General features: G+C 41.5%; 3 protein-coding genes across 10 annotated transcripts in view; 2 read left to right on the forward strand and 1 right to left on the reverse strand.

Annotated features, from left to right (window-relative positions):
• The first annotated feature begins 1908 nt into the window (after nucleotides 1-1908).
• On the forward strand, nucleotides 1909-17733 carry LOC106603453 (derlin-2). The gene is made up of 7 exons (XM_014197161.1): nucleotides 1909-2055; nucleotides 6893-6958; nucleotides 7113-7186; nucleotides 7413-7506; nucleotides 7929-8124; nucleotides 8509-8599; nucleotides 17066-17733. The coding sequence occupies exons 1-7, from the start codon at nucleotides 1963-1965 to the stop codon at nucleotides 17169-17171; spliced, it is 720 nt and encodes a 239-aa protein (XP_014052636.1). The 5' UTR covers nucleotides 1909-1962; the 3' UTR covers nucleotides 17172-17733.
• Nucleotides 17707-23361, reverse strand: LOC106603452 (uncharacterized). 4 transcript variants are annotated; one of them, XM_045717162.1, is made up of 8 exons: nucleotides 23167-23361; nucleotides 21616-21739; nucleotides 19937-19994; nucleotides 19586-19698; nucleotides 19225-19392; nucleotides 19041-19098; nucleotides 18718-18800; nucleotides 17707-18538 (listed from the first exon to the last, which is right to left on the reverse strand). In XM_045717162.1, exons 2-8 carry the CDS (start codon nucleotides 21722-21724, stop codon nucleotides 18342-18344), a joined length of 786 nt encoding a protein of 261 aa, XP_045573118.1. In that variant the 5' UTR covers nucleotides 21725-21739; nucleotides 23167-23361; the 3' UTR covers nucleotides 17707-18341. The 4 variants fall into 4 exon arrangements, with proteins under 4 accessions (XP_045573118.1, XP_014052635.2, XP_045573116.1 ...); XM_014197160.2 differs by having other exon boundaries at nucleotides 19586-19668; nucleotides 23167-23360; XM_045717160.1 differs by having other exon boundaries at nucleotides 23172-23320.
• A 662-nt stretch (nucleotides 23362-24023) lies between these two features.
• LOC106603450 (rab GTPase-binding effector protein 1) overlaps nucleotides 24024-26876 on the forward strand; it is a 38932-nt gene continuing 36079 nt past the window's right edge. For 3 of the 5 annotated variants that reach the window (XM_014197152.2, XM_014197153.2, XM_014197155.2), the window contains exon 1: nucleotides 24028-24209. In XM_014197152.2, coding sequence (XP_014052627.2) covers nucleotides 24164-24209 — 46 coding nt within the window. In that variant the 5' untranslated portion in view covers nucleotides 24028-24163. Of the gene's footprint in view, nucleotides 24210-24248; nucleotides 25076-26876 lie in introns of those variants that run through there. The other 2 variants (XR_006769651.1, XM_014197154.2) reach the window with 2 other exon arrangements.

Consider the following 26876-nt stretch of genomic DNA (forward strand, 5'->3'; position numbering starts at 1 on the left):
GGGAAAGGGTACCAAAAAATGTCTGCAGCATTGAAGATCCCCAAGAACACAGTGGCCTTCATCATTCTTAAATGGAAGAAGTTTGGAACCACCAAGACTCTTCCTAGAGCTGGCTGTCCAGCCAAACTGAGCAATCGAGGGAGAAGGGCCTTGTTCAGGCAGGTGACCAAGAACCCGATGGTCAGTCTGACAGAGCTCCAGAGTAACTCTGTGGAGATGGGAGAACCTTCCAGAAGGACAACCATCTCTGCAGCACTCCATCAATCAAACCTTCATAAAAGGCATTCCTCAGTAAAAAGCACATGACAGCCCGCTTGGAGTTTGCCAAAAAGCATCTAAAGGGCTCTCAGACCGTGAGAAACAAGATTCTCTCGTCTGATGAAACCAAGATGGAACTCTTTGGCCTGAATGCCAAGTGTCACGTCTGGAGGAAACCTGGCACCATCCCTACGATGAAGCATGGTGGTGGCAGCATCATGCTGTGGGGATGTTTTTTCGCGGCATGGAGACTAGTCAGGATCGAGGGAAAGAGGAACGGAGCAAAGTACAGAGAGATCTTTAATGAAAACCTGCTCTAGAGCGCTCAGGACCTCAGACTGGGGCGATGGTTCACCTTCCAACAGGACAACGTCCCTAAGCACACAGCCAAGACAATGCAGGAGTGGCTTCGGGACAAGTCTCTGAATGTCCTTGAGTGGCCCAGCCAGAGCCCAGACTTGAACCCGATCAAACATCTCTGGAGAGAACTTTAAAATAGCTGTGCAGCGACACTCCACATCCAACCTGACAGAGCTTGAGAGGATCTGCAGAGAAGAATGGGAGAAACTCCCCAAATACAGGTGTGCCAAGCTTGTAGCGTCATACCTAAGAAGACTCAAGGCTGTAATCACTGCCAAAGATGCTTCAACAGAGTACTGAGTAAAGGGTCTGAATATTTACGTAAATATGATTTTTTTTAAATGTTTTATTATCATTATTATTTTTTTTAACTGTTTTTGCTTTGTCATTATGGGGTATTGTGTGTAGATTGATGAGAGGGGGAAAATATTTTATACATTTTCGAATAAGGCTGTAACGTAGCAAAATGTGGGAAAAGTCAAGGGGTCTGATTATTTTCAGATGATCCATCAATGTAAAGGTATGGAAACTAGAAGTGCCCAGAGAGACAGGGCAAAGCAGGAGAAAAAGGAGAGGAAAGAAAGATGGAGAGATGTTGGATAAGAACAAAGTAAAAGAGCCACTCAGAGCTAAAACAGCAGAGAGAATGGTAGAAGTGAGGAAAAATAAGGAGAGGGTGAAAGCCCACCTTGTGGGTGTGGCGAGGAAATATAACGAAAGGAAACAGAGAAAGAAACAGAAACGGTGTTGAAAAAGGCTTACGGCAAAGAAAATTGGATGGCATACATCCCAGACCTCAAATTGAGGAAGATGTAAGAACCCAATGCAGATGGAAGAGTAAATAATGTCAGCTGTCATTGGTCAAAAGTTAATTTCTATGTTTATTCATTTTGTCGAATATTTCATAAATAAAATAATATGAGCAGAAGAAAACACAAAATATTTTTAAAAAAGTACAAAATGTAGATTAAAGGTGGATGTGGTTACTGGATAATGCAATGCAAGTTAACTTGCAGACATACTGAATATATTTGAAATACTGTGGCTACGTTCTTAATTGAGCTAAAACAACAACGAACTTCTTGATGGACGAAAAATAAATTAAAGAAAAGGCGGTCCCATGTAGACAAAATCTCACTCCCCCTTCATCCTATTCGCTGTAGAGACATACACGGACCAATCAAGTATTGCCATTGTTTGGTTACCATGTAATTGAAAGGTTTGTGGTTCGCTTAAACAAAATAACAAACCAATGACAGATAACAAAAACTCACAGAAACTCCCCTTTATCATACCCTGTGATGACGTGTCAAGAAAGTGCCGGAAGCGTTCAGTTGTGCCAAAATGGCTTATCAGACTGTTCAGCAGGAATATTTACAGATTCCTTTTGTGACTCGGGCGTACACAACTGCATGTGTCCTGACTACCGCTGCTGTGGTAAGATATTTTAATTTAATCTGAAACATGTTATTGTCGGCAATGTAGATGGGGTAAAGGCTTGGCCGTGGATGTCAGTCTGCTAAGGTTAGCTAGTAGCTAACGCCGTCTCGTTGGCAAAACACTAGGAACCAAACGGGGAGGGACCTACCTGGATTTGTCCAATAGAAACTCTAGTTTTCGTTGTGAAACGAAAAGGTTGACACCTGCTTGGACTAATGATTACATCCCAACAGTGTACGTCAATTAACTACTGTAGACAGCTGGGTTAGTGTCGCCAAATAAACGTTCTTGTTTGGACTGTAGTTGTGCTGTCACCGACCTTGATAGAATTGATCAAATTTGCAAGGGTCAGTAACTATCGCAGGTCGCCAACCTTTTTCTAGCATGAATTCTACTTTAAAAAAATGAAACGCGTCGTGAGCTACTCCTTTATTTTCTATATTTCAAATAGGCATATTGTTCTCTTCTCTCCCCTGCAACTCTTCAGTGTACAAGAGAAAGGAGTGCACTGTTTGTCAATATACCTGGTAAAATAATGGTTAATGAAACGACTATAATAGGGCCCTAAAATCTGTAATTGTTTTCCCCCCCATTGTTTTATATTTTCCCAAATTGTTTTCTGTTGTATTTTTTCCTGTTTTTAGATTTTTGGGGGGAGTTTTCACTCTCAAAATTAGAATTGTTCATAGTGAAACAATATTTGATATTCTGAGTCGATTTCAATGTTTAACTTTTTTTTGGGGGGGGGGGTCTGGAAGAAAATGAGCACATTTTAATTTGAGTGTAATTACTCTTTAATTGCACATCTTGTGTGCTTTCAAATGTGCCAGTCTGGTGATGGTACTGCTTCTGCACATTTCATGGCAAAGTTTGCAAATAATATATACAAATTATATAATTACTCATCATAGACTAATGCCAGGTAAGCCTACTTTTCAGTTAACATTCAATTGAGAAGGTTTTTGGGAAAGTATTTCTGTCATCCCACCAGATTCTTATCCTGACCCGACAACTTGCTTCTAGTGATGTACATTCCTAGTCTTTTCTGTGAGGTGGTTCATTTGGCTCTCAAACGGCTTAGTTCAGTAAAGCTTAGAAGTTATTTTTATTTAACCGTTATTTAACTAGGAAAGTCAGTTAAGAACAAATTCTTATTTACAATGACAGCCTGCCCCGGCCAATCCCGGACGACGCTGGGCAAATTTTGCACCATCCTATGGAACTCCCAGTCAAAGCCAGATGTGATACAGCCTGGATTCTAACCAGGGACTGTAGTGATGCCTCTTCCTGGGGCGGCGCACAATTGGCCCAGCGTCGTCCGGGTTAGGGGAGGGTTTGGCCGGCAGGGATGTCCTTGTCCCATTGCGCACTAGCGACTCCTGTGGCGGGCCGGTTGCAGTGCACGCTGACATGGTCGCCAGGTGTACGGTGTTTCCTCCAACACATTGTTGCGGCTAGCTTCCGGGTTAAGTGGGCATTGTGTCAAGAAGCAGTGCGATTTGTCTGGGTTGTGTTTTGGAGGACGCACGGCTCTCAGCCTTGAGTTGCAGCAATGGGACAAGACTAACTACCAATTGGATACCATGAAAATGGGTAAAAAAAAAAATTATTTTACAGCCTTGAGTCTTATTGGGTATGATGTTACAAGCTTGGCACACCTGTATTTGGGGAGTTTCCCCCCACTCTTCTCTGCAGATCCTCTTAAGGTTGGATGGGAAGCATCGCTGCACAGCTATCTTCAGGTCTCTCCAGAGATATTAGATCGGGTTCAAGTCCGAGCTCTGGCTGGGCCAGTCAAGGATATTCAGAGACTGGTCCTGAAGCCACTCCTGCATTGTCCTGGCTGTGTGCTTATGGTCGTTGTCCTGTTGGAAGATGAACCTTCGCTCCAGTCTGAGGTCCTGAGCGCACTGGAGCAGGTTTTCATCAAGGATCTCTCTGTACTTTGCTCCGTTCATCTTTTCCTTGATCCTGACTAGTCTCCCAGTTCCTGCCGCTGAAAAATATCCCCACAGCATGATGCTGCCGCCACCATGCTTCACTCTAGGGATAGTGCCAGGTTTCCTCCAGACGTGATGCGTGGCATTCAGGCCAAAGAGGTTAATCTTGGTTTCATCAGAATTCTTTTTCTCCTGGTCTGAGAGTCCTTTAGGTGCATTTTGGCAAGCTCTAAGCTGGCTGTCATGTGCCTTTTACTGAGGTGTGGCTTCCGTCGGGCCACTCTACCATAAAGGCCTGATTGGTGGAGTGCTGCAGAGATGGTTGTCCTTCTGGAAGGTTCTCTGATCGCCACAGAGGAACTCTGGTGCTCTGTCAGTGACCATTGGGTTCTTGGTCACCTCCCTGACCAGGGCCCTTCTCCCCCGATTGCTCAGTTTGGCCGGGCGGCCAGCTCTAGGACGAGTCTTGGTGGTTCCAAACTTCTTCCACTTCAGAATGATGGAGGCCACTGTGTTCTTGGGGACCTTCAATGCTGCAGACACTTTTTTTTTTTGGTACCCTTTCCCAGATCTGTGCATTGACACAATCCTGTCTCTGAGCTCTACGGGCAATTCCTTCAACCTCATGGCTAGGGTTTTGCTCTGAGATGCACTGTCAACTGTGGGACTTTTTTGTGTAGACAGGTGAGTGCCTTTCCAAATCATGTCCAATCAATTGAATTTACCACAGGTGGACTCCAATCAAGTTGTAAAAACCTCAAGGATGTTCATTGGAAACGGGATGCACCTGAGCTCAATTTCGATTTGTCTTTATGGGGTATTGTGTGTAGAATTGAGGATTTGTTTTATTTATTTAATCCATTTTAGAATAAGGCTGTAACATGACTGTGGGGAAGGGGGCTGAATATTTCTGAATGCACTGAAGGTCCATTATCTTTTCTACATACTTTATAGCTGGTTTAAGTTAACACTGAAAGCGTTTTTCCATCCCCAAAATGCATTAACATAATTGTAAAAAAAATGATACATTGTTCTTTTACATTGTTTAACCCGCCCAAGGATTTCAGTGGTAGAAAAATCTCTGTTATTGCCTACCTTTTACCTAACTACCATTTTGTACGCCAGATATGTGTTAATTGTGTGTTACATGAAAGGTCTATACAAGGGCCCAATAAAATCTTTAAATGTTTTGCCTGATTCAGTTTTTGCTCTCAATCACTTTTTTAATAGAAAAACTAAATTGGATATTCTAAGTCCACAACACTGCTTAAACCATGTCGGGAGGCCACTTTTGAAGTTTGGGGAAAATAAAATGAATTGAATTTTGGGTGTAGTTACCCTTTCAACTGAGCTGCAATGGGGTCAAAGCGCCATCGTGGTTAGATTAAGACACTGCGGAGCTGGCGCAAGATATGGGTTTGAAAGTTTCATTGAACATCAATTAAGCTGATTGGCTAACACTGCCATTCCAAAATGGCTGCGGTGTCTACTGCTAGCTAGCATGAGGATGAAAAGGGCATTTTTCCAGAAAAACTAGCAGTATTTCAATCTTCTCAATGTATCAGTTAGGATAAAGGTCAAATTTGGGGTACAGTGGCATATCCCATTGCTGCAGTGAGGTACGTTTTCCGCCTGCTCCGCGGCGTCTTAATTTGACCATGATGGCGTTCTGACCCCAGTGCAGCTCAGTATAAACAAACGTAACACAAGAGTTGGAATCTGCTGGCTATTGTAAGTGCGAAGTTTGCAAAACAAATGGCTACTGGATTGATGCAAATCATCATCATTCTACCAGGTAGGCATAGGCTACTTTGTAGTTAACATTTAATTGAATGTTTTGGGGAAAGCCTTTACATCTCTACCAGAAGGTTATCATAAGCATCATTGCTAACGGCTACACGAAGTGTAGACATACAGTACGCGCGCACCACACACACAGACAAGGGCATTCCTGTGCCGAAAATACGAATCACTGATGCATATCAAGTTTTATTTGTCACGAGCCGAATTCAACATGAGTATACCTTACCGTGAAATGCTTACTTAAAGCCCTTAAACAATTATGCCATTTTGTTCTTGTCTTAATGCATTAACCTGCCCAAGTTAATCATTTCTAATAAATTCAATACGTGTAATTGATTTCCTACTAAATTCAAAATGTTATATTGTTGAATTCCGTTTTCATATTTGGATTCCGTGATTCTGTCCGCGTTCTCTGCAACAGATTCTATAGGGCCCTATTATACAAAACGCCACCATAGATTTTTTTTTAAATACCTTGTTCTTTATTCACGATTCGTTGAAAAAAGTGTTTTAGAAATGTCAGTGTCAGGTGGGTCTACAAAAATCTGAACACTCAAAGATATTAAATCCATGTATTGAGAGATGCCTCTTGAATGTGTGTAGATCTTTTTTTTGGTCGCACTGTGTGGTGCGCTGTCATCCACCCCCTACTGGCAGCTAAAATGACGAGGGAACTCCTCACGCTGTGAAAAACTTGGATTGAATATCTTAGTTTTTGTAGAGCCACCTACAACTTGACAGACTTTTCTAAGATACTTTCTTAGTTCTAGATTCAGTAAAATATTTATTGGCGACAAAGGGTTAGTAGAAAAATCTATGGCAGTTTTTGTATAGGGCTTTCCTGTAACGCCAAGTATGGAAACATGGTTATCACATCAGGCGTACAAACTGGTAGCTACTTTTGACCTTAATTAACCTTAGCATGCTAACCATAAAGTTGCAGTTTATTAACTGCTATTAAAAGGAATGTCAACAATTCCAAGATTGGTGGTTCATGGTTGACTTTACTTAGCATTTTCAGACGAGGTGTATAATCAGATAGACCAGGTGAACTACTGACTGAATGATGCTTTCTTTGCTCCCACCCTCAGCAATTAGAACTCATCACACCTTTCCAACTATACTTCAATCCTGATTTGATACTAAGGAATTATCAGGTGAGTACATGCAATCATCTGCCGTTTAGCTACTGTATCAGGTATGAAAAACAATTTGGAGTTTTTAATCTTACGCATTTTGTGTAAATGTAGCAGGTTTTTAAAAAACTATGTGAGATGCAAGGTTGACTGCTTTCTCTGTTCTGTCTTGTAGGTATGGAGACTCATAACCAACTTTTTATTTTTCGGTCCAGTTGGCTTCAACTTCCTTTTCAATATGATTTTTTTGTATCCTTTTTCCGCTGCACGTCTTGCTCTGAGTTTACTTGTGAAATTGATCTTTGCATATTTGTTTTTCTTCGCCTTTGATTGGAAGCACTATGCTACTCATAAAATGCTTGTCTTGAACAAGACTAGCCATGTTTCATTCAATTGTAATCATGATGTATCTGTCTAATTATAGGCTAAGTGTTTGCTTTGCACTTGCCAGATTTCCTTAACCGTTGGCTTCCAGGTACCGATACTGTCGTATGCTCGAGGAGGGCTCTTTCAGGGGCCGCACCGCTGACTTTGTCTTTATGTTCCTCTTTGGTGGCCTTTTGATGACTGTATCCTTGTTCTACTGTCATGGTCTTAGTTAATACTACAGGAGTCAAGACATGTTCAATACCACATAGACTTTATGTATTTGTCACATTCTTAGCAGGCTTCTGATTGAGCTCTACTGTTGTACAATGCTGTATATGTGTACATTAATAAATAAAAAAATGTATATATATGTTATCTACAGGTGCCCTTATGAGAAGCTCTTGAGAAACAGTCACACACCTTGCCCCCTGATTTCCTTTCAGCTGTGTTTAGGCTAGTTGTCATAATGATAATTAACTGGTTGGCTGCAGTTAATAGCAGCATAACCTAAGTAAAGAGGTAATCAACTAAATTAATTCTGACTGTGGTTATGGACTGTAAAACACCCACTGTATGCCAATTCAATCCACCAATAACTTATTTTTCCTCAGTAAGCACATAGATATTTGGCACCTTTGTGAGTCTGGTGTTCTTGGGCCAAGCCTTCACCATCATGCTGGTGTACGTGTGGAGCAGGCGCAACCCCAACGTTCGCATGAACTTCTTTGGTCTGCTGAACTTTCAGGCGCCCTTTCTCCCGTGGGTGCTCATGGGATTCTCTCTGCTGCTGGGGAACTCCATCATTGTGGATTTACTAGGTACCAGTCACCCTAACCACCATGAATCATTTCTGTAATGCATCAATGTTATTAATGGCTTTAAGCTCCAAAAGGGCATTGCCTTATTGAGGTGTGGGACCGGTACGATACCAGTATTGCGATACTCGTAAGTATCGTTGCAAGGAAAAAAAACACGAAGTGGATTTAACTCCTTCAAGAAAACAGCCCTAATGTTGTCATCCAGAGTCACATTTATTTATTTCCCAAGCTATAGCACACAATATTTTACATACAGCAGTTTTTTAAAGCACCAAAGAGTTTGATTTGCTTTGTGTTTTCATTTTTGCCATGGAAAGAATATCGCGATACTGATGTCGTCACATCCCTAGTGAATTAACTGGTCAATTTACTCCCTTCCCTAAGGTATCGCTGTGGGTCATGTCTACTTCTTTCTGGAGGATGTATTCCCAAACCAGCCAGGTGGAGGCAGATGGCTCAAGACTCCTTTTTTTCTGTAAGTTTGGCCATTTATAAGTTTGAAATGGTTCTAGTACAGTCCAGGAATGAATGTATTATTGTCTTACGATTGAAACTGCAGTTTTTAGGCCATGAGTCTGCTGAGAGATGGTAATGTTGCTGGAGAGACAGGGGGCATGTTATAAGCAATGTTATAATAAGCAATGTTAACCAATGTTTTGGCATGGTCTTCTCAAGGTAAGCTGTCCTTGGAAAAGGCCATAAAAAATGGTTTGTTGATTGGTATGATGATTCTAGAAAAGGAAAGGCACATCAATAGCTAAAAGTAGAAATATGCCATTCTTTTATCAGATCAGCAATAGCAATGGGGGCAAAAAATTGATAGGTACATGTCGCAATATTATTTTGGACGATATTATATTGATACTTTCACTCCAAGTATTGATTTTTAATAAATCTTATTTTTAAATAGCGAGCCAACATGTTTTCAGCCCTTTTATTTCCATGACTGATCAAAACTAATTTCTCATGCTCTCTCTGCAGCAGACATGGTGAGCAAAATGTTTGGAATTTCAAAACACTACAAAATCACAGTATAGAATCGTAATACAAATCGTATCGGCACCTAAGTATCGTGATAATATGGTATCGTGAGGTCCCTGGCAATTCCCAGCCCTAATGAGCAACATACAGTGCATTTGGAAAGTATTCAGACCCCTTGACATTTTCCACATTTTGTTATGTTACAGCCTTATTCTAAAATTGATTAAATTGTTTCACTTCCTCATCAATCTACACACAATACTCTATAATGACAAAGCAAAAACAGGTTTTTAGACATTTGAAATGTATCACATTTACTTAAGTATTCAGACCCTTTACTCAGTACTTTGTTGAAGCGTCTTTGGCAGTGATTACAGCTTTGAGTCTCTGGGTATGACACTACAAGCTTGGCACACCTGTATTTGTGGAGTGTCTCCCTTTCTTCTCTGCAGATCCTCTCAAGCTCTGTCAGGTTGGATGTGGAGCGACGCTGCACAGCTATTTTCGGGTCTCTCCAGAGATGTTCGATCTGGTTCAAGTCCGGGCTCTGGCTGGGCCACTCAATGACATTCACACTTCTCCCAAAGCCACTCCTGCGTTGTCCTGTTGGAAGGTGAACCTTCATCTCAGTCTGAGAACCTGCCCCAGAGTGCTCAGGACTTCATCAAGGTTTTCTCAGTACTTTGCTCTGTTCTTTTCCTCAAGCCTGACTGCTTCACCGTAGGGATGGTACCAGGTTTCCTCCAGACGTGACGCTTGGCTTTCAGGCCAAAGTTCAATCTTGGTTTCATCAGGCCAGAGAATCTTGTTTCTCGTTGTCTGAGAGTCCTTTAGGTGCCTTTTTGCAAACTCCAAATGGGCTGTCATATGCCTTTTACTGAAGAGTGGCTTCTGTCAGGCCACTCTACCATAAAGGCCTGATTGGTGGAGTGCTGCAGTGGTGATTGTCCTGGAAGGTTCTCTGATCTCTACAGAGGAACTCTGGTGCTCTGTCAGTGACCATTGGGTTCTTGGTCACCTCCTTGACCAGGGCCCTTCTCCACTGATTGCTCAGTTTGGCTGGGCTGCCAACTCTAGGACGAGTCTTGGTGGTTCCAAACTTCTTCCATTTCAGAATGATGGAGGCCACTGTGTTCTTGGGGACCTTCAATGCTGCAGACATTTTTTGGTACCCTTTCCCAGATCTGTGCCTCGACACAATCCTGTCTCTGAGCTCTACGGACAATTCCTTCGACCTCATGGCTTGGTTTTTGCTCTGACATGCACTGTCAGCTGTGGGACATTTTTATATAGACAGGTGAGTGCCTTTATAAATCATGTCCAATCAATTGAATTTACCAAAGGTGGACTCCAAGTTGTAGAAACATCTCAAGGATGATCATTGGAAATGGGATGCACATCGGCTCAATTTCGAGTCTCATAGCAAAGGGTCTGAATACTTATGCAACTTATGTGACTTGTAAGCAACATTTTACTCCTGTTTTAGGCTTGCCATACATAAGGGTTGAATACTTATTGAATCAAGACATTTCAGCTTTTATTTTGGGTAAATTAGCAAACATGTCTAAACTTCATAACTATGGGGTATTTTGTCTAGAATTATGTATTTTAATCAATTTTAGAATAAGTCTAACATAAAAAAATGTGGAAAAAGTCAAGGGGTCTGAAATCTTTCTGAATGCACAGTGCATTTGAAAGTATGAGTTTTCAGAACCCTTGACTTTTTCCACATTTTGTCACAGCCTGAATTTAAAATGGATGAAATTGAGATTTTGTGGCATTGTGTTTTTAGAAATGTTTACAAATTAATAAAAAATGAAAAGCTGTAATGTCTTGACTTAATAAGTATTCAACCCTTTTGTTATGGCAAGTTGTCACAAGTTGCATGGACTCACCGTGTGCAATAATGGTGTTTAACATGATTTGTAAATGAGTACCCCATCTCTGTACCCCACACATCAAATAAAATGTTATTTGTCACATGTTCCGAATACAACTAACTGTGAAATGTTTACTTACAAACCCTTAACCAACAATGTAGTTGAAGAAAGAGTTGAGAAAAGATTTCCTAAATAAACAAACACAAATTAACACAATGACAAGGCTATATACAGGGGGTACTGGTACCGAATCAATGTGAGGGGGTACAGGTTAGTCAAGTTATTTTGTACATGTAGGTAGGGGTAAAGTGACTATGCATAGATAATAAACAGCGAGTAGCAGCAGTGTAAAAACAAAGGGAGGGAGGACATGTTAATGTAAATAGTCTGGGTGGCCATTTGATTAATTGTTCAGCAGTCTTATGGCTTGGGAGTATAAAATTTATTTATATAGCCCTTCTGACATCAGTTGATATCTCAAAGTGCTGTACAGAAACCCAGCCTCAAACCCCAAACAGCAAGTAATGCAGGTGTAGAAGCACGGCGGCTAGGAAAAACTCCCTAGAAAGGCAAAAACCTAGAGAGGAACCAGGCTATGAGGGGTGGCCAGTCCTCTTCTGGCTGTGCCGGGTGGCGATTTATAACAGAACATGGCCAAGATGTTCATAAATGACCAGCATGATCAAATAATAATCACAGTAGTTGTCGAGGGTGCAACAAGTCAGCACCTCGAGTAAATGTCAGTTGGCTTTTCATAGCCGATCATTGAGAGTATCTCTACTGCTCCTGCTGTCTCTAGAGAGTTGAAAACAGCAGGTCTGGGACAGGTAGCACGTCCGGTGAACAGGTCAGGGTTCCATAGCCGCAGACAGAACAGTTGAAACTGGAGCAGAAGCACGGCCAGGTGGACTGGGGACAGCAAGGAGTCATCATGCCAGGTAGTCCTGAGGCATGGTCCTAGGGCTCAGGTCCTCCGAGAGAGAAAGAAAGAGAGAATTAGAGAGAGCATACTTAAATTCACACAGGACACCGGATGAGACAGGAGAAATACTCCAGATATAACAGACTGACCCTAGCCCCCCGACACATAAACGACTGCAGCATAAATACTGGCGGCTGAGACAGCAGGGGTCAGGAGACACTGTGGCCCCATCTGATGATACCCCCGGACAGGGCCAAACAGGCAGGATACAACCCCACCCACTTTGCCAAGTGTAGAAGCTGTTGAGGAGCCTTTTGGTCCTAGACTTGGCGCTCTGGTACTGCTTGCCGTGCGATAGCATAGAGAACAGTCTATGACTTGGGTAACTGGAGTCTTTGACACATTTTTGGGGGGGCCTTCCTCTGACACTGCCTAGTATATAGGTCCCGGATAGTAGGAATCTTGGCCCCAGTGATGTACTGGGCCATACGCACTACCCTCTGCCTTATGGTCAGATGCCGAGCAGTTGCCATACCAGGTGGTGCTGCAACCGGTCAGGAAACTCTCGTTGGTACAGCTAGGTGTAGAACCTTTTGAGGATCTGGGGACCCATGCCAAATCTCCTGAGGGTGGAAAAGGTGTTGTCGTGGCCTCTTCATGACTGTCTTGTTGTGTTTGGATCATGATAGTTTGGTGATGTGGACACCAAGGAACTTAACTCTCGACCTGCTCCACTACAGCCCCGACGATGTTAATGGTGTTCATGGGGGCCTGTTCGGCCCACCTTTTCCTGTAGTCCACGATCAGCTCCCTTTGTCTTGCTCACATTGAGGGAGAGGTTGTTGTCCTGGCAGTGTCTCTGATGACCTCCCTGTAGGCTGTCTCATTGTTGATCAGGCCTACCATTGTTGTCGTAAGCAAACTTAATGATGGTGTTGGAGTCGTGCTTGGCCACACAGTCGTGGGTGAACAAGGAGTACAGGAGGGGACTAAGCACACACCCCTGAGGGGGCCCCAGTGTTGAGGATCAGCCTAGCAGATGTGTTGTTGCATACCCTTACCACCTGTGGGCGGCCCGTCCGGAGTCCAGGATCCAGTTGCAGAGGGAGGTGTTTAGTCCCAGGATCCTTAGCTTAGTGATGAGCTTTGCGGGTACTATGTTGTTCAACGCTGAGCTGTAGTCAATGAATAGCATTCTCACATAGGTGTTCCTTCTGTCCAGGTGGGAAAGGGCAGTGTGGAGTGTTGACCTGTTTAAAGGTCTTATTCACGTCGGCTATGGAGCGCGTGATCACACAAACCAACTCTCTTACCACCCATACATTTATTCCAGGGTCGCTCCATCACCTCGGCTATTTTACACTTAGGCCTATATATACGGGAGCAAGAATTTAAAAAGTAGCATAAATAGCTTGTATAGAAACCTTTCTCTTGCTTAGAAGTGCTTCTGTAAATTGTAATAACTTTATCCCAGTGTCAACCAGCCTGCCACACACTAGAGACAACCCTGTGACAATACCTAATCCATCCATTTTCCATTGTGTGTCGGAAGAATAATCATCCTTTTACATTTTTTATATTGATGTATTTTTTAAATGTAAAAGGCTAATAACACCAATTATTTTAGAATCATATAGGCCTGTTCCAATAGAGAACCTAGGCAGTTATTTAATTATATAATTGTTTATCCTAGCCCCATAATAAATCTATTTATTAAGTTTTTTATCTTAAGGTAATCGTTCCGATTCACATCGGCGAACAAGGGCCGCACTCTATAACAGCTTTTAAGTCATAATATACCCGACCTCTACAATTAGGCTATCATATTAAACAAAAAAAACAACCTTGGTATTTCTAATGTACAATCTTCAAATTAAATTTAAAAAAAATCATTAAAAAAAAAGATCAGCCTTCCCCCAAAACAAAACCTGATATTACGTCCATATAGTCCAAAGTTCCATATTGCCTAAGTAGAAAAAGGATAAGTTCATCATACCCATTCTGCATAACCATAAGACCAAACGGCATGAATATAAAATTAAAAAGTTGTTAATGCAACAACAACAAAATAAGAACAAAACAATGTTTTTGTAAAAAAAACGAATTCATCCATATTTGTAGTGCGGTGCAAATATAGACACTGCTCAAAAAAATAAAGGGAACACTTAAGCAACACAATGACTTAGTTACAATCACACTTCTGTGAAATCAAACTGTCCACTTAGGAAGCAACACTGATTGACAATAAATGTCACATGCTGTTGTGCAAATGGAATAGACAACAGGTGGAAATTATAGGCAATTAGCAAGACACCCCCAATAAAGGAGTGGTTCTGCAGGTGGTGACCACAGACCACTTCTCAGTTCCTATGCTTCCTGGCTGATGTTTTGGTCACTTTTGAATGCTGGCGGTGCATTTACTCTAGTGGTAGCATGAGATGGAGTCTACAACCCACACAAGTGGCTCAGGTAGTGCAGCTCATCCAGGATGGCACATCAATGCATGCTGTGGCATGAAGGTTTGCTGTGTCTGTCAGCGTAGTGTCCAGAGCATGGAGGCGCTACCAGGAGACAGGCCAGTACATCAGGAGACGTGGAGGAGGCCGTAGGAGGGCAACAACCCAGCAGCAGGACCGCTACCTCCGCCTTTGTGCAAGAAGGAGCACTGCCAGAGCCCTGCAAAATGACCTGTGTCTGCTCAAATGGTCAGAAACAGACTCCATGAGGGTGGTATGAGGGCCCGACGTCCACAGGTGGGGGTTGTGCTTACAGCTCAACACCGTGCAGGACGTTTGGCATTTGCCAGAGAACACCAAGATTGGCAAATTCGCCACTGGCACCCTGTGCTCTTCACAGATGAAAGCAGGTTCACACTGAGCACGTGACAGACGTGACAGAGTCTGGTGATGCCGTGGAGAACGTTCTGCTGTCTGCAACATCCTCCAGCATGACCGGTTTGGCGGTGGGTCAGTCATGGTGTGGGGTGGCATTTCTTTGGGGGGGCCGCACAGCCCTCCATGTGCTCGCCAGAGGTAGCCTGACTGCCATTAGGTACCGAGATGAGATCCTCAGACCCCATGTGAGACCATATGCTGGTGCGGTTGGCCCTGGGTTCCTCCTAATGCAAGACAATGCTAGACCTCATGTGGCTGGAGTGTGTCAGCAGTTCCTGCAAGAGGAAGGCATTGATGCTATGGACTGGCCCGCCCGTTCCCCAGACCTGAATCCAATTGAGCACATCTGGGACATCATGTCTCGCTCCATCCACCAAAGCCTCGTTGCACCACAGACTGTCCAGGAGTTGGCGGATGCTTTAGTCCAGGTCTGGGAGGAGATCCCTCAGGAGACCATCCGCCACCTCATCAGGAGCATGCCCAGGCGTTGTAGGGAGATCATACAGGCATGTGGAGGCCACACACACTACTGAGCCTCATTTTGACTTGTTTTAAGGACATTACATCAAAGTTGGATCAGCCTGTAGTGTGGTTTTCCACTTTAATTTTGAGTGTGACTCCAAATCCAGACCTCCATGGGTTGATAAATTGGATTTCCATTGTTTATTTTTGTGTGATTTTGTTGTCAGCACATTCAACTATGTAAAGAAAAAAGTATTTAATAACATTATTTCTTTCATTCAGATCTAGGATGTGTTGTTTAAGTGTTCCCTTTATTTTTTTGAGCAGTATATATTGGGGACTACTTCAACAGGAGGTAGCTATCACTCACAGCCACGTTGTAATCTGAGTCCTTGAACATTTGGTTGTTTACATATAATTTATCAACCACTAGACGAACGTTCTGTTTCTCTGCTCAGAGCCTTTTGAAAGTGGGGTACAGGGCACGTCGTCTCCACTATTTCATGAGGAAATTGTTCATTAATAGAGAATGGGGTATTCAATTCCCAACCCTGTTGTAACAAGGAAATGTTCATTTTGTAGTGGGTTAGCATAGCTACGATCGGACTGGGCCTTCCCTCTGCTCTGCCACCGAAACGGTGAGCTCTTTGGAAAATCAATTGTTTCCACCTGTTTGTCTGACATCTTGAGATTACGTTTCATGAACACCTTGACTTTTTCCCTCTGTTGACTGATAGTTTTTGTTCTCCTTTATTCCCATGTATAACAATGTTATTTTTCATAATTACGCACTTTAGATAAAACAATGAAAGTCTAATTACTTTATCATCATACCATAGCCTCTCTGAATAGTCTTTAAGGGAGTCCGCGGTAGTTTTCAATATCTTATTTTCCACTCGTATTTCTCCCATTTTATTACTGTAATCCATTCCTGTTTTTAAGGCCTCAACCTCCCCCAGTAGCCCAGGCAATAGATCCAGTTTTTGAACTGCTCGCTCATGCTTGTAAGCAATGCTCTATCTTCTGGAGACATAGTTATGAAAAGGTCCCCCTCCAATGTTAAATTAAGAATTTTAGACGGCGGCTTCCCTCCGGTTTCGCTCGCAGAACTCGAGGAAAGGTCTTCCCATGTTCGCTTCGATGTATCCGTTTCTTTTTCGAGCAAATCAAAATTCTGGTCAATAAATGGTTCCAGATTCTCTATATTATCCAGAATGTTTGTTTCGTAGTTATCAGCTAATCCTCTCTTTTTTGTGTGTGATTAATTCATGGGACAAGCTGTTTACCACGCTGCCACGTCATCAACACCTGTTTTAGTACTTAAGCTTCCCCTCCTACCCGATAGTCTCCAGTTTTCCATCTAACTAAAGGCAATTTTAAGGTATAGTTTCACCAGGTCATCTAACTTGGCAATTCAATGGTGGTGCGCACAACAACTGGGAGACATGCACTTAAATCCCATACATTAATCTGGAAATATAACCAACTTTATTCTCAAAGTATTTTGTTTATTCTCAAAATATTGCCACTTTATTCACTAAATGTTTACTTTTCTCGAAATATTGCCCCTTTTTTAAGTACTATCATGCAAAAAATAATAATCCAAGTACCACCACCCATGCTGTTTACAATTCAAGCCATTGTAATCTCACTTTGTTATGCAATAAAATTTGGAAAAAGTCAAGGGGTGTGAATACTTTCTGAAGGCACTGTATTATTAAAAGTATCTTAAGCATATTGTACCTCGTTTTGGTTTGTGTGTGTATATATATAACCTGTCTCTGTTATTTTATCTACCACAGTAAAATGCTGTTTGACACTCCAGAAGAAGATGCCAACTACAACCCCCTTCCCGAGGAGCGTCCAGGGGGGTTCGCCTGGGGAGAGGGTCAGCGCCTCGGGGGTTAACCTAGCCCCCAACCACAGGATCACTTTATAATGGACATTCCCTCAGCGAGACAGAGGGACAAACTTGGTCTTTTTTTCTTGACTTATTTCTGTAGTTCTGGATGGAGAACGCCAATATCCAACCAGAGCTTGTCTGAGATTGGTGTGTGGCTTACATCTCCCTCAAACTATTCTATAAGCCAGACTGTCACTTTAAGACCACATGAGGACGTAACAACAGCAAGGGACTTTTGATGGGAAACCTTTGGCTGTGTTGATGTTTGGCTTTATCTCTGGGGGAATATTGTCAATATGGGAAAGGGAGGCAAAAATCTGAATGAATTCAGATCTTGAGTGTTTTTCCATTTTACTTTAAAAAAATATATATATATTAACGTGTGGCAAATGTAGATATTGTTGGATATATTTTCTTTGTCAGTTTTTTGTAAGACGTTCCATATTTGATTTATTTCATTAATGTGATTTCAGTCCCAAAAGAGTGCTTGGATGCACTAGGCATCAACAATGTGAACTCTTGCATAACTTACATATTGAATAAAAGCACACATTTTGTTTATTGCAACTGTAGAAACAATTATTACTGTAACTGTAAACAAATCAAACTGCATACGTTACTTACCCTCCTCTGGTAGAAGACATTGCAGTGTATGGAAGGTTTCATAACAAGTTCAAAGGGGCAATCTGTAATTGCTACACCCATTTTTGGACTTTCTATACTATTTGATTCTTAAATAATATAACTTGTAAATCCCTCATGAGCGTAGTTCAACTGTCAGAACCCAAAATATAGATTGTGTACATTTTTATACTCCATGGTGAATATTCATATTGAAACTACACAGCTTCTCTTTTTTTCTATACCTTCCAACTACAGCACAATATGAGTTTCAATTACAAAGTATACCCTGAAACACAACTAAATTGTGTTGAATTCTTGGTTGTAAGAAATTACACATTGTAACAAGATATCTTCTTGGTAAATACCAGGCAGCTATACCAGTTGGCAGAGGACTGAAGTAAACCATTACCTAATAAGTTAGTAAACATTAAAGCTGTATCAGCTGAAGATGAGGATAGTCATAGTTGTACAGAACATCTATTTTGGTCTAGCAGGAGTATACATTATGTGCCACCACAGTGTCTTTAAAATAGGCTCTGTTGCCTCTGGCCTTATCCCACATCATCATAGTCCTCCTCACTCTGACAGTCTGCTCCGATGTCGTCGTAATCCTCTGAGATGCTGTCACGGTCATGGCACACGTCCTGACACACCACTGTCTCTGTGTGATGGTACGGTGGAGGAGGGGCCTCGTTATCTACTTTCACATTGTAGGGTAGCTCTGCAAGGTTCTCACTGCTTTCGATCTCTGGAAAGCAAAGACACATTATTGACAATTGAAGCTGCCCAAAAGGTGTTTTCTTACTGTGAGCTTAAAGATTCCTGTTGTGAATGTTATACATAACAGCTTTATCCTTGTGTAATATTACTCCCATTGTGTGCTCATGATTGCATTTTAAGGCTCATCCCATGAAACCTGATGCTTACTGGGGTAGGATGTGAGAAACTGTGTCCTGGGTGGTAAAGGAGTCAAATCATCCTTCAGATCTTTGGGATGATATTTGCTGCTCCTGGATAAGGGAGAAACCCAAGAAATTAAGTGTCCACCTTGGAAAATACTTTTGACAAGCCCCGTCCCCGGACTACTGAAAATCCCTAAAACAAATGGCCCTATATTGATTCAAAGGTTTGAGGGGAATTGAGGACCAAAATGGTGGTTTTGTGTTAATGAATGATGAGTCAACAAAATCACTCTATAAATATCCATTGAAATGTTAAGTTACATCAACTGAATAGTGCAAGACACTTACTGGGCATAAGACTCAGGGATTGTGTGACTTGGCGAATTTGTGTTGTATTGTTCAGCAGCTTTAAAAAAAGATGATAGTTGTTGAGACAATGTGCACAGACTTTGAAAAAGATAGTTCATATCAAGTGTCTAGTATAGTCTCTGTTGCCTCTGGCCTTATCCCACATCATCATAGTCCTCCTCACTCTGACAGTCTGCTCCGATGTCATCATAGTCCTCTGAGATGCTGTCACGGTCATGGCACACGTCCTGACACACCACTGTCTCTGTGTGATGGTACGGTGGAGGAGGGGCCTCGTTATCTACTTTCACATTGTAGGGTAGCTCTGCAAGGTTCTCATAGCTTTCGATCTCTGGAAAGCAGACACACACATTGGCCGTTGAAGCTGACATTGAACAGGTGCCCAAAAGGTGTTTTCTTACTGTGGGCTTAAAGGTTTCTATTGTGAATGTTATAACACAACAGCTTTATCCTTGTGTAATATTACTCCCATTGTGTGCTCATGATTTCATTTCAAAGCTCATCCCATGAAACCTGATGCTTACCGGGGTAGGATGTGAGAAACTGTGTCCTGGGTGGTAAAGGAGGCAAATCATCCTCCAGATCTTTGGGATGATATTTGCTGCTCCTGGATAAGGGAGAGACCATTGGGAGAAACCTGAGAAATTATGGGTTCACCTTGGAAAATGCTTTTGACAAGCCCCCTCCCCCGGACTACTGAGAATTCCTAAAACAAATGGCCCTATATTGATTTAAAGGTTTGAGGGGAATTGAGGACCAAAAGTGTGGTTTTAATTGTGTTAATTAATGAACAACAAAACCAATCTCTATATAATGTCAATAAAAATGTAGGTTACATTACATCAGCTGAAAACTGAATAGTGCAAGAGACTTACTGGGCATAAGACTCAGGGATTGTGTGACTTGGCGTATTTCTATTGTATTGTTCAGCAGCTGTAAAAAAAGATGATAGTTGTTGACAATGCACAGACTTTTAAATAGACTGTTCATATAAGTAGTGATGAAAATGGACCTGAAATTCTAACAATAGTGCTTTTAGTGATGTACACTGAACAAAAATATAAACGCAACATGCAACAATTTCAAGATTTTAATGAGTTACAGTTCATTTAAGGAAATCAGTTGATTGCAATAAATTGATTAGGCCCTAATCTATGGATTTCACATAACAGGGAATACTGGTATGTATATGTTGGTCACAGATACCTTAAAGAAAAGGTAGTGGCATGGATCAGAAAACCAGTCAGTATCTGGTGTGACCACCATTTTCCTCAAGCAGCATGACACATCTCCTTCACATAGAGTTGATCAGGCTGTTGATTGTGGCCTGTGGAATGTTGTCCCACTCCTCTTCAATGGATGTGCGAAGTTGCTGGATATTGGCATGAACTGGAACACGCAGTTGTACGTGTCGATCTAGAGCATCCCAAACATGCTCAATGAGTGACATGTCTAGTGAGTATGCAGGTCATAGAAGAACTTGGACATTTTCAGCTTCCAGGAATTGGGTACAGATCCTTGCTACATGAGGCTGTGCATTATCATGCTGAAACATGAGGTGATGGCGGTGGATGAATGGCATGACAATGGGCCTCAGGGTCTTATCACGGTATCTCTGCATTCAAATTGCCATTGATAAAATGCAGTTGTGTTCGTTGTCCGTAGCTTATATCTGCCCATACCATAACCCCACCGCCACCATGGGACACTTTGTTCACAAAGTTGACATCAGCAAACTCCTCACCCACATGATGCCAGACATGCTGTCTGCCATCAGCCTGGTACAGCTGAAACAGGGATTCATCCATGAAGAGCACACCTGTCCAGCATGCCAGTGGCCATCGAAGGTGAGCATTTGCCCACTGTAGTTGGTTACGACACCGAACTGCAGTCAGGTCAAGACCCTGAAGAGGATGACAAGCGCGCAGATGAGCTTCCCTGAGAGGGTTTCTGACAGTGACAGTCAGAAATTCTTAATTTGTGCAAACCCACAATGTCATCAGCTGTCTGGGTGGCTGGTTTCAGATGATCACGCAGGTGAAGAAGCCAGGTGTGGAGGTCCTGGGCTGGTGTGGTTACACATGGTCTGCGGTTGTGAGGCCGTTTGGACGTACTGCCAAATTTTCTAAAATGACGTTGGAGGAGGCTTATTGTAGTGAAATTAACATTAAATTATTGGTAACAGCTCTAGTGGACATTCCTGTAGTCAGCATGCTAATTGCACACTCCCTCAACTTGAGACATCTGTGGTGGCATTGTGTTGTGTGACAAAACTGCACATTTTTAAATTTGCCTTTTATTGTCCACAGCACAAGGTGCACCTGTGTAATGATCATGCTGTTTAATCAGCTTATTGATATGCCACACCTGTCAGGTGGATGGATTATCTTGGCAAAGGAGAAATGCTGTGTACAACATTTTAGAGAAATAAACTTTTTGTTTGTATGGAACATTTCTGGGATCTTTAATTTCAGCTCATGAAAGATGGGACCAACACTTTACATGTTGCATTTATATTTTTGTTCAGTGTAATAGCATCATTGAAAAAACCTACCTTTCTTGGAGATACACTTGTTGATAAAGACAAAGATGAGGCCTATTACCAAGGATACAAAAATCATTCCAAGAACCACCCACAGCAAGAACTCTCGTAAAAGTGCCATTGGTGATCTAGTCCACTGCAAACAAAAGTGCCAAAATATACATGTAAGTAACTGATTATGAACTTGAGATGAATTTGAGGACCTCATGAATTCCATAGAAATGGCTACTTGAAAGATTTTGCAAGGAAAGTAAATGAATTGTGGGCACACATCAACATTGTTCTGCATTTCAACTTTTCAATTCAGTGCTTCTTTACTGGAAACATGAGGACTTTGAACATTTAAGTTTTGTTCTGAATCAACATGGCATGTCACTTCCCCTTTTCTGAGCTAACCAGGTCATGTGGTTATTTTAGACTGCACTGTATATGAGCAGACAATTGTACTACATCGAAGGTGTAAGGCAAAAAGTGAAAAGTTTTGATTTTTACATAATATGTTGTTGTGACATCTCTGATTCTTCAGCTTTTTTGACTGTCAAGCTCAATCCTGAGCACCCTTACATATACACTACCGTTCAAAAGTTTGGGGTCACTTAGAAACGTCCTTGTTTTTGAAAGAAAAGCACATTCTTTTGTCCATTAAAATAACATAAAATTGATCAGAAATACAGTGTAGACATTGTTAATGTTGTAAATTACTATTGTAACTGAAAACGCCATATTTGTTATGGAATATCTACATAGGCGTACAGAGGCCCATTATCAGCAACCATCACTCCTGTGTTCCAATGGCACGTTGTTAACTAATCCAAGGTTATCATTTTAAAAGGCTAATTGATCATTACAAAACCCTTTTGCGTCGTGCCTAAGAACAGTCCTTAGTCGTGGTATATTGGCCATATACCACAATCCTCGGGCCTTATTGCTTAATTATATAATTGACAAATAATTGACATATCATTTACATATAATACTAAATTGACATTTTAACTATAATGAATGTTAAGTTTTAAAATGTCTCATTAACTGTGTTTGCCACAGACACAGCTGGTAAATTGTACTAATTCACACTTATCTCTGTGACCAGAGCTTGATATAAATTATCTCAGTTTATCAGACAACATCCTTTCACAGCTGCATATGTTTTTATAGAACAATGTGTCTAAATAACTTTTGGCAATATCATTTTTTATACACAATCTAAAGATGTTGCAGAGTAGGCTATTGTTAAATTTGTATGTATTTATTATACTTTAACAGTAGATCTCAGCATACATGACAAATTAGTCCTTTATTATCTTAATATAAACTACCATCACCAACAGTAATTATCATACAAAACAAACCTCAGCTAGCTCTCTAGGTTATTCTTATGTAATTTCAGTTATTTTATCAACACTATAATCAAACAATAACAATATCACCTATTGTATTCATTTTACAATAATGTTGGTCAGCACAGTTTTATAGTACACTAGAATAAAATATTTTGATAACAAAGAAGCATTTTCTTGTTCTTATGACAATAGAATACACTCAAAATGATAGCATATGCCTTACCTTACAAGGAAAGTCGAACAGCTGAAAACTAGGGTTGTGTGGGTCAATGATATTCTCACTTCTAAGCTGTGTACAGAAGATAGGGAAACTCTTATGGACGCATGATGCATTTCTGAGATCTGCAGCCAACTCATTTCCTCTCAATCATATTTAAGGAACTCCCAGCTACTTCCCCCACCCATCACTCCGCTCCACTGGTTCAGATACTTTTATAGACCCTGTTGAGCTGTTGAGACCATGCAGTGTGCGAGGATGGGTGAGGCAGTGAGGGAGGAGGGGGGTATTGAGTGTGTGTGTATGTGGCTGTTAATATTATCTAATTTGTTAGTTAGTTGGTATGGATAGTTCAACAAGTAGTTTGAGGCATCACGACATCTAGGATGTGATCTCTCGACTGATGGTGCGTGCAAAACAACTCAGAACTCAGAAACTTGGACTCTTTGTAGAAATGCGTAAATACGACCTTCCTACTGGGAAAAATGCATTTGAACGCCCCTCCAATTTGTAATTATGACTAGGAAAATTGGGAATGATCTCTTGACCCCGATCTTTCCCACATGGTAACTAGTGGAAACCATTGTATGTGTGTGTGTGTGTGTGTGTGTGTGTGTGTGTGTGTGTGTGTGTGTGTGTGTGTGTGTGTGTGTGTGTGTGTGTTGTACACACGGGTATCTGCCCTCATGATCCCACCTGATCTTGCCTCCTACCGTCTGCCTTCCATTTTTGAATAAATGCATTTTCGTTGTTACAGCGGCCACTAGAGTATCTGGTCAATATAATGGATAATCTGGGATATAGCCATTTGTGACTGTGGTAACTAGTGGAAATCCCCGATATTTATGTGGTAGTGTTCACACATGCGTAGTGAGCTGTTTCCCCAATGACGTTGTCTTCCATGTAGCAAGCACTTCAAGCAGGCTGTTTTCTTGGACACGCCTAGCTAGCTAGCTTTCCTCCAACACCGCGCCGGTTATTGCAATTCCATCCCCTGGAAACCATGGCCGAACAGGCCTCGGGATCCACCCGGCAGCCCCAGCATGACGGTAAAGATTTGTTATTTTTTGGTAGTCTTTATGTGGTATAGTCTCGAGCTAATCCAGATAATTAAACGGCCTGTGAATCATCGGGCTCAGCAAGCACCATCACCCGAAGTGTCACTCCCTCTCCCTGGACATTATTTCAATGTTCTCAATGCTGGATATATTCATACATAGCGAGTTACACAGGCCCAAAACTAGATTTCCATACGTTGTTGGAAAATAAATGCACCCATCATGGCGCTAGCTAGCTAGTCGAACGGTGTTGATGCTAACTAACTAGCTAGTTAGCTACCACTATACCTGTCATTGTTGTTTTGAAGCGATTGACAGTAGGCGAGACCATCAACGCAGTGGAAACTGGAAAAGGGATAATGCTGGCAGTCACATTTGTACAAGTATCAAATGTTTTCGAAAACAGTTTATTAAAACATTAATATTCTAACATTTAGCTAACGTTAGTTTTCCATCCCCTTGTTTGCTAAATGTAGTTAGCTGCATAGCTTTTGTCTACTCTAACTAACAGGGGACTATCCCATTCATAGATGCTAACTGCTTTAGCTTCTATTACCCGGGGGAGTTTTCATTAGAGCCAGACACTTGCTCTAAACGTTATTAACGCACATCGCTTGCGGTAAGTTTTTGGAAATGCAGTGAGAAATCATTTTCAAAAAACAAAAGGTTAAATTACTACGCACCTTTTTGTCAGGGTTAATGATCATATGTCAACAATGGACTAACGAAACAAATACCAAAATATAGTTTTCGGGTGGAATTTTCCTTTAAACGTTTGATTATGGAAGAAACTGGGGAGGAAGTGTATTTCCTCAACTGGAGGCACACAACTTGTTGATCTGTGCAAAACGGCTACAGTAAGTGTTTATTTATTTTTTATAAATATTTCTCGCTGATATGAAAGATAAGGGTCATATGTTTAAAAAAATTCTTTGAGGATTATTGACTTTTCTATTTGTTAAAAGACCTAGTCTGAATTTGTAGCTAACATAGAGCCAAATGCGGGTGAATGTACATGGAGAAGGGTTTTCGAGAGCTAGCAGGGGACATGGACCAATTTTGATTTTCAGACTCCGGCTAGTTTGCTAGTAGTAGCCACACAGATACATTGTTGGCCAAAATGTCTTGATAAATTCAGCCTATGACTGAATTCAATTTACAGGATTATTGCAGATTTTGTCGAACTATCTACACCAGATCTTGCAATGGACATAATGAGTTGTGTTTTATGTAGCACTTTTTGTTCTGTTACTGATGTCATCCCACTCTGAAATATGACATTTTCACACCTCAGTTAATTTTAATGGCCTCCGACTTGTATGCCATTTCTAGGAGTTGTCCAAAGTAGAGGTGCTCCATATCTGTCCTCAGTTTAGCACAATGTTTTTGGTTGAGTCTGTTTTTATAGTGACTTTGAGATTCTACTTCTAATGAAAAGGGCTACATAAAATACTATTATTATTATTAATGAGGCTACATTCACCAGGTGCTAAATGAGTGCAATAACACATTTAATTGACTAAAGACAGGCTTTGCAAAAGGCAACACTGATCTGACGATTTTACCGCTTAGTATGGCAAATGCACCTCCCTAGACCGCAAAGCGCTACAGAGGGTTGTGCAGACGGCCCAGTACATCACTGGGGCGGAGCTCCCTGCCATCCAGGACCTCTACATCAGGCGGTGTCAAGAAGGCCTGAAAAATTGCCAAAGACGTCAGCCACCCATGCCATAGACTATTATCTCTGCTACCGTCCGGCAAATGGTACTGGAGCATCGGCTTTCAAACCAACAGGCTCCGAGCCAGCTTCTACCCCAAGCCGTAAGACTGTTAAATAGTTAATTAAATGGTTACCTGGACAATCTGCATTGACCTTATCTTGCACTGATTCTATGCACACTCACAAGACTATATTCTGTTTATACACATTTACATACACACACAAAACACATGCACATACCGATGCCACACGCATACACACATGCAGACACATTCACACTCATCCTATGCTGCTACTCTATTCTTCCTGATGCCTAGTCACTTGACCCTGCCATTATGTAATTATGTACATAGCTACCTCAAATGCATCATACCCCAGCACAGTGTTATGATACTGGTACTCCCTGCATATAGCTTAATTCTTGTCTATTTTATTCCTCTTGTGTTTCTATTTGTCTTATTTTTAACTCTGCATCATTGGGAAGGCCTCATAAGCAAGCATTTCAATGTAAAGTCTACACCCGTTGTATGCGGCGCATGTGACAAATACATTTTTATTTGAATGGGAAAAGCTGTACAGTATGTAGCCTAAAGCTAGTGGAGAGATATTCCCAGAGTAGGCCAAAAAACCCAAATCAAAGACTGGAACTGGCAACTAGTGTACTTTTTGAGCTGGAGATTGACTCTAAAAAGTAAATCATATTACTGTTCCTTTTTATATAACCATTATGTTGGACACAAGGGATATCAGGCAACTCATGCTGTTTTATATGTATTGAAGTTGAACATTTTACCAACTTGGAAACCCCCTGGAGTTTGTTGATGGTCAGGCCTATGTCAAAGTCTTTGTTTAGTTCATTTGGGCACACTCTGGTCAAACCTCTTGCTAATACAGTCATTAAATACTAATTTGATTCAATCCCTAGAATGCATGCTTGG

Source organism: Salmo salar, chromosome ssa04, assembly GCF_905237065.1.
Source record: "Salmo salar chromosome ssa04, Ssal_v3.1, whole genome shotgun sequence".
Lineage (NCBI taxonomy): Eukaryota > Metazoa > Chordata > Actinopteri > Salmoniformes > Salmonidae > Salmo > Salmo salar.

What these genes read in the sequence shown, in the direction of transcription:
- LOC106603453 (XM_014197161.1), top strand. Translation starts at nt 1,963, where the DNA reads ATGGCTTATCAGACTGTTCAGCAGGAATATTTACAGATTCCTTTTGTG. An exon ending in TCCTGACTACCGCTGCTGTG is followed by an intron (nt 2,056 to 6,892) that starts GTAAGATATTTT and finishes TCCCACCCTCAG; the next exon opens with CAATTAGAACTCATCACACC. An exon ending in TGATACTAAGGAATTATCAG is followed by an intron (nt 6,959 to 7,112) that starts GTGAGTACATGC and finishes TCTGTCTTGTAG; the next exon opens with GTATGGAGACTCATAACCAA.
- LOC106603452 (XM_045717160.1), bottom strand. Translation starts at nt 23,300, where the DNA reads ATGAGTTGGCTGCAGATCTCAGAAATGCATCATGCGTCCATAAGAGTT. An exon ending in GTTTCTCACATCCTACCCCG is followed by an intron (nt 19,393 to 19,585) that starts GTAAGCATCAGG and finishes TCTGCTTTCCAG; the next exon opens with AGATCGAAAGCTATGAGAAC. An exon ending in GTTTCTCACATCCTACCCCA is followed by an intron (nt 18,539 to 18,717) that starts GTAAGCATCAGG and finishes TTTGCTTTCCAG; the next exon opens with AGATCGAAAGCAGTGAGAAC.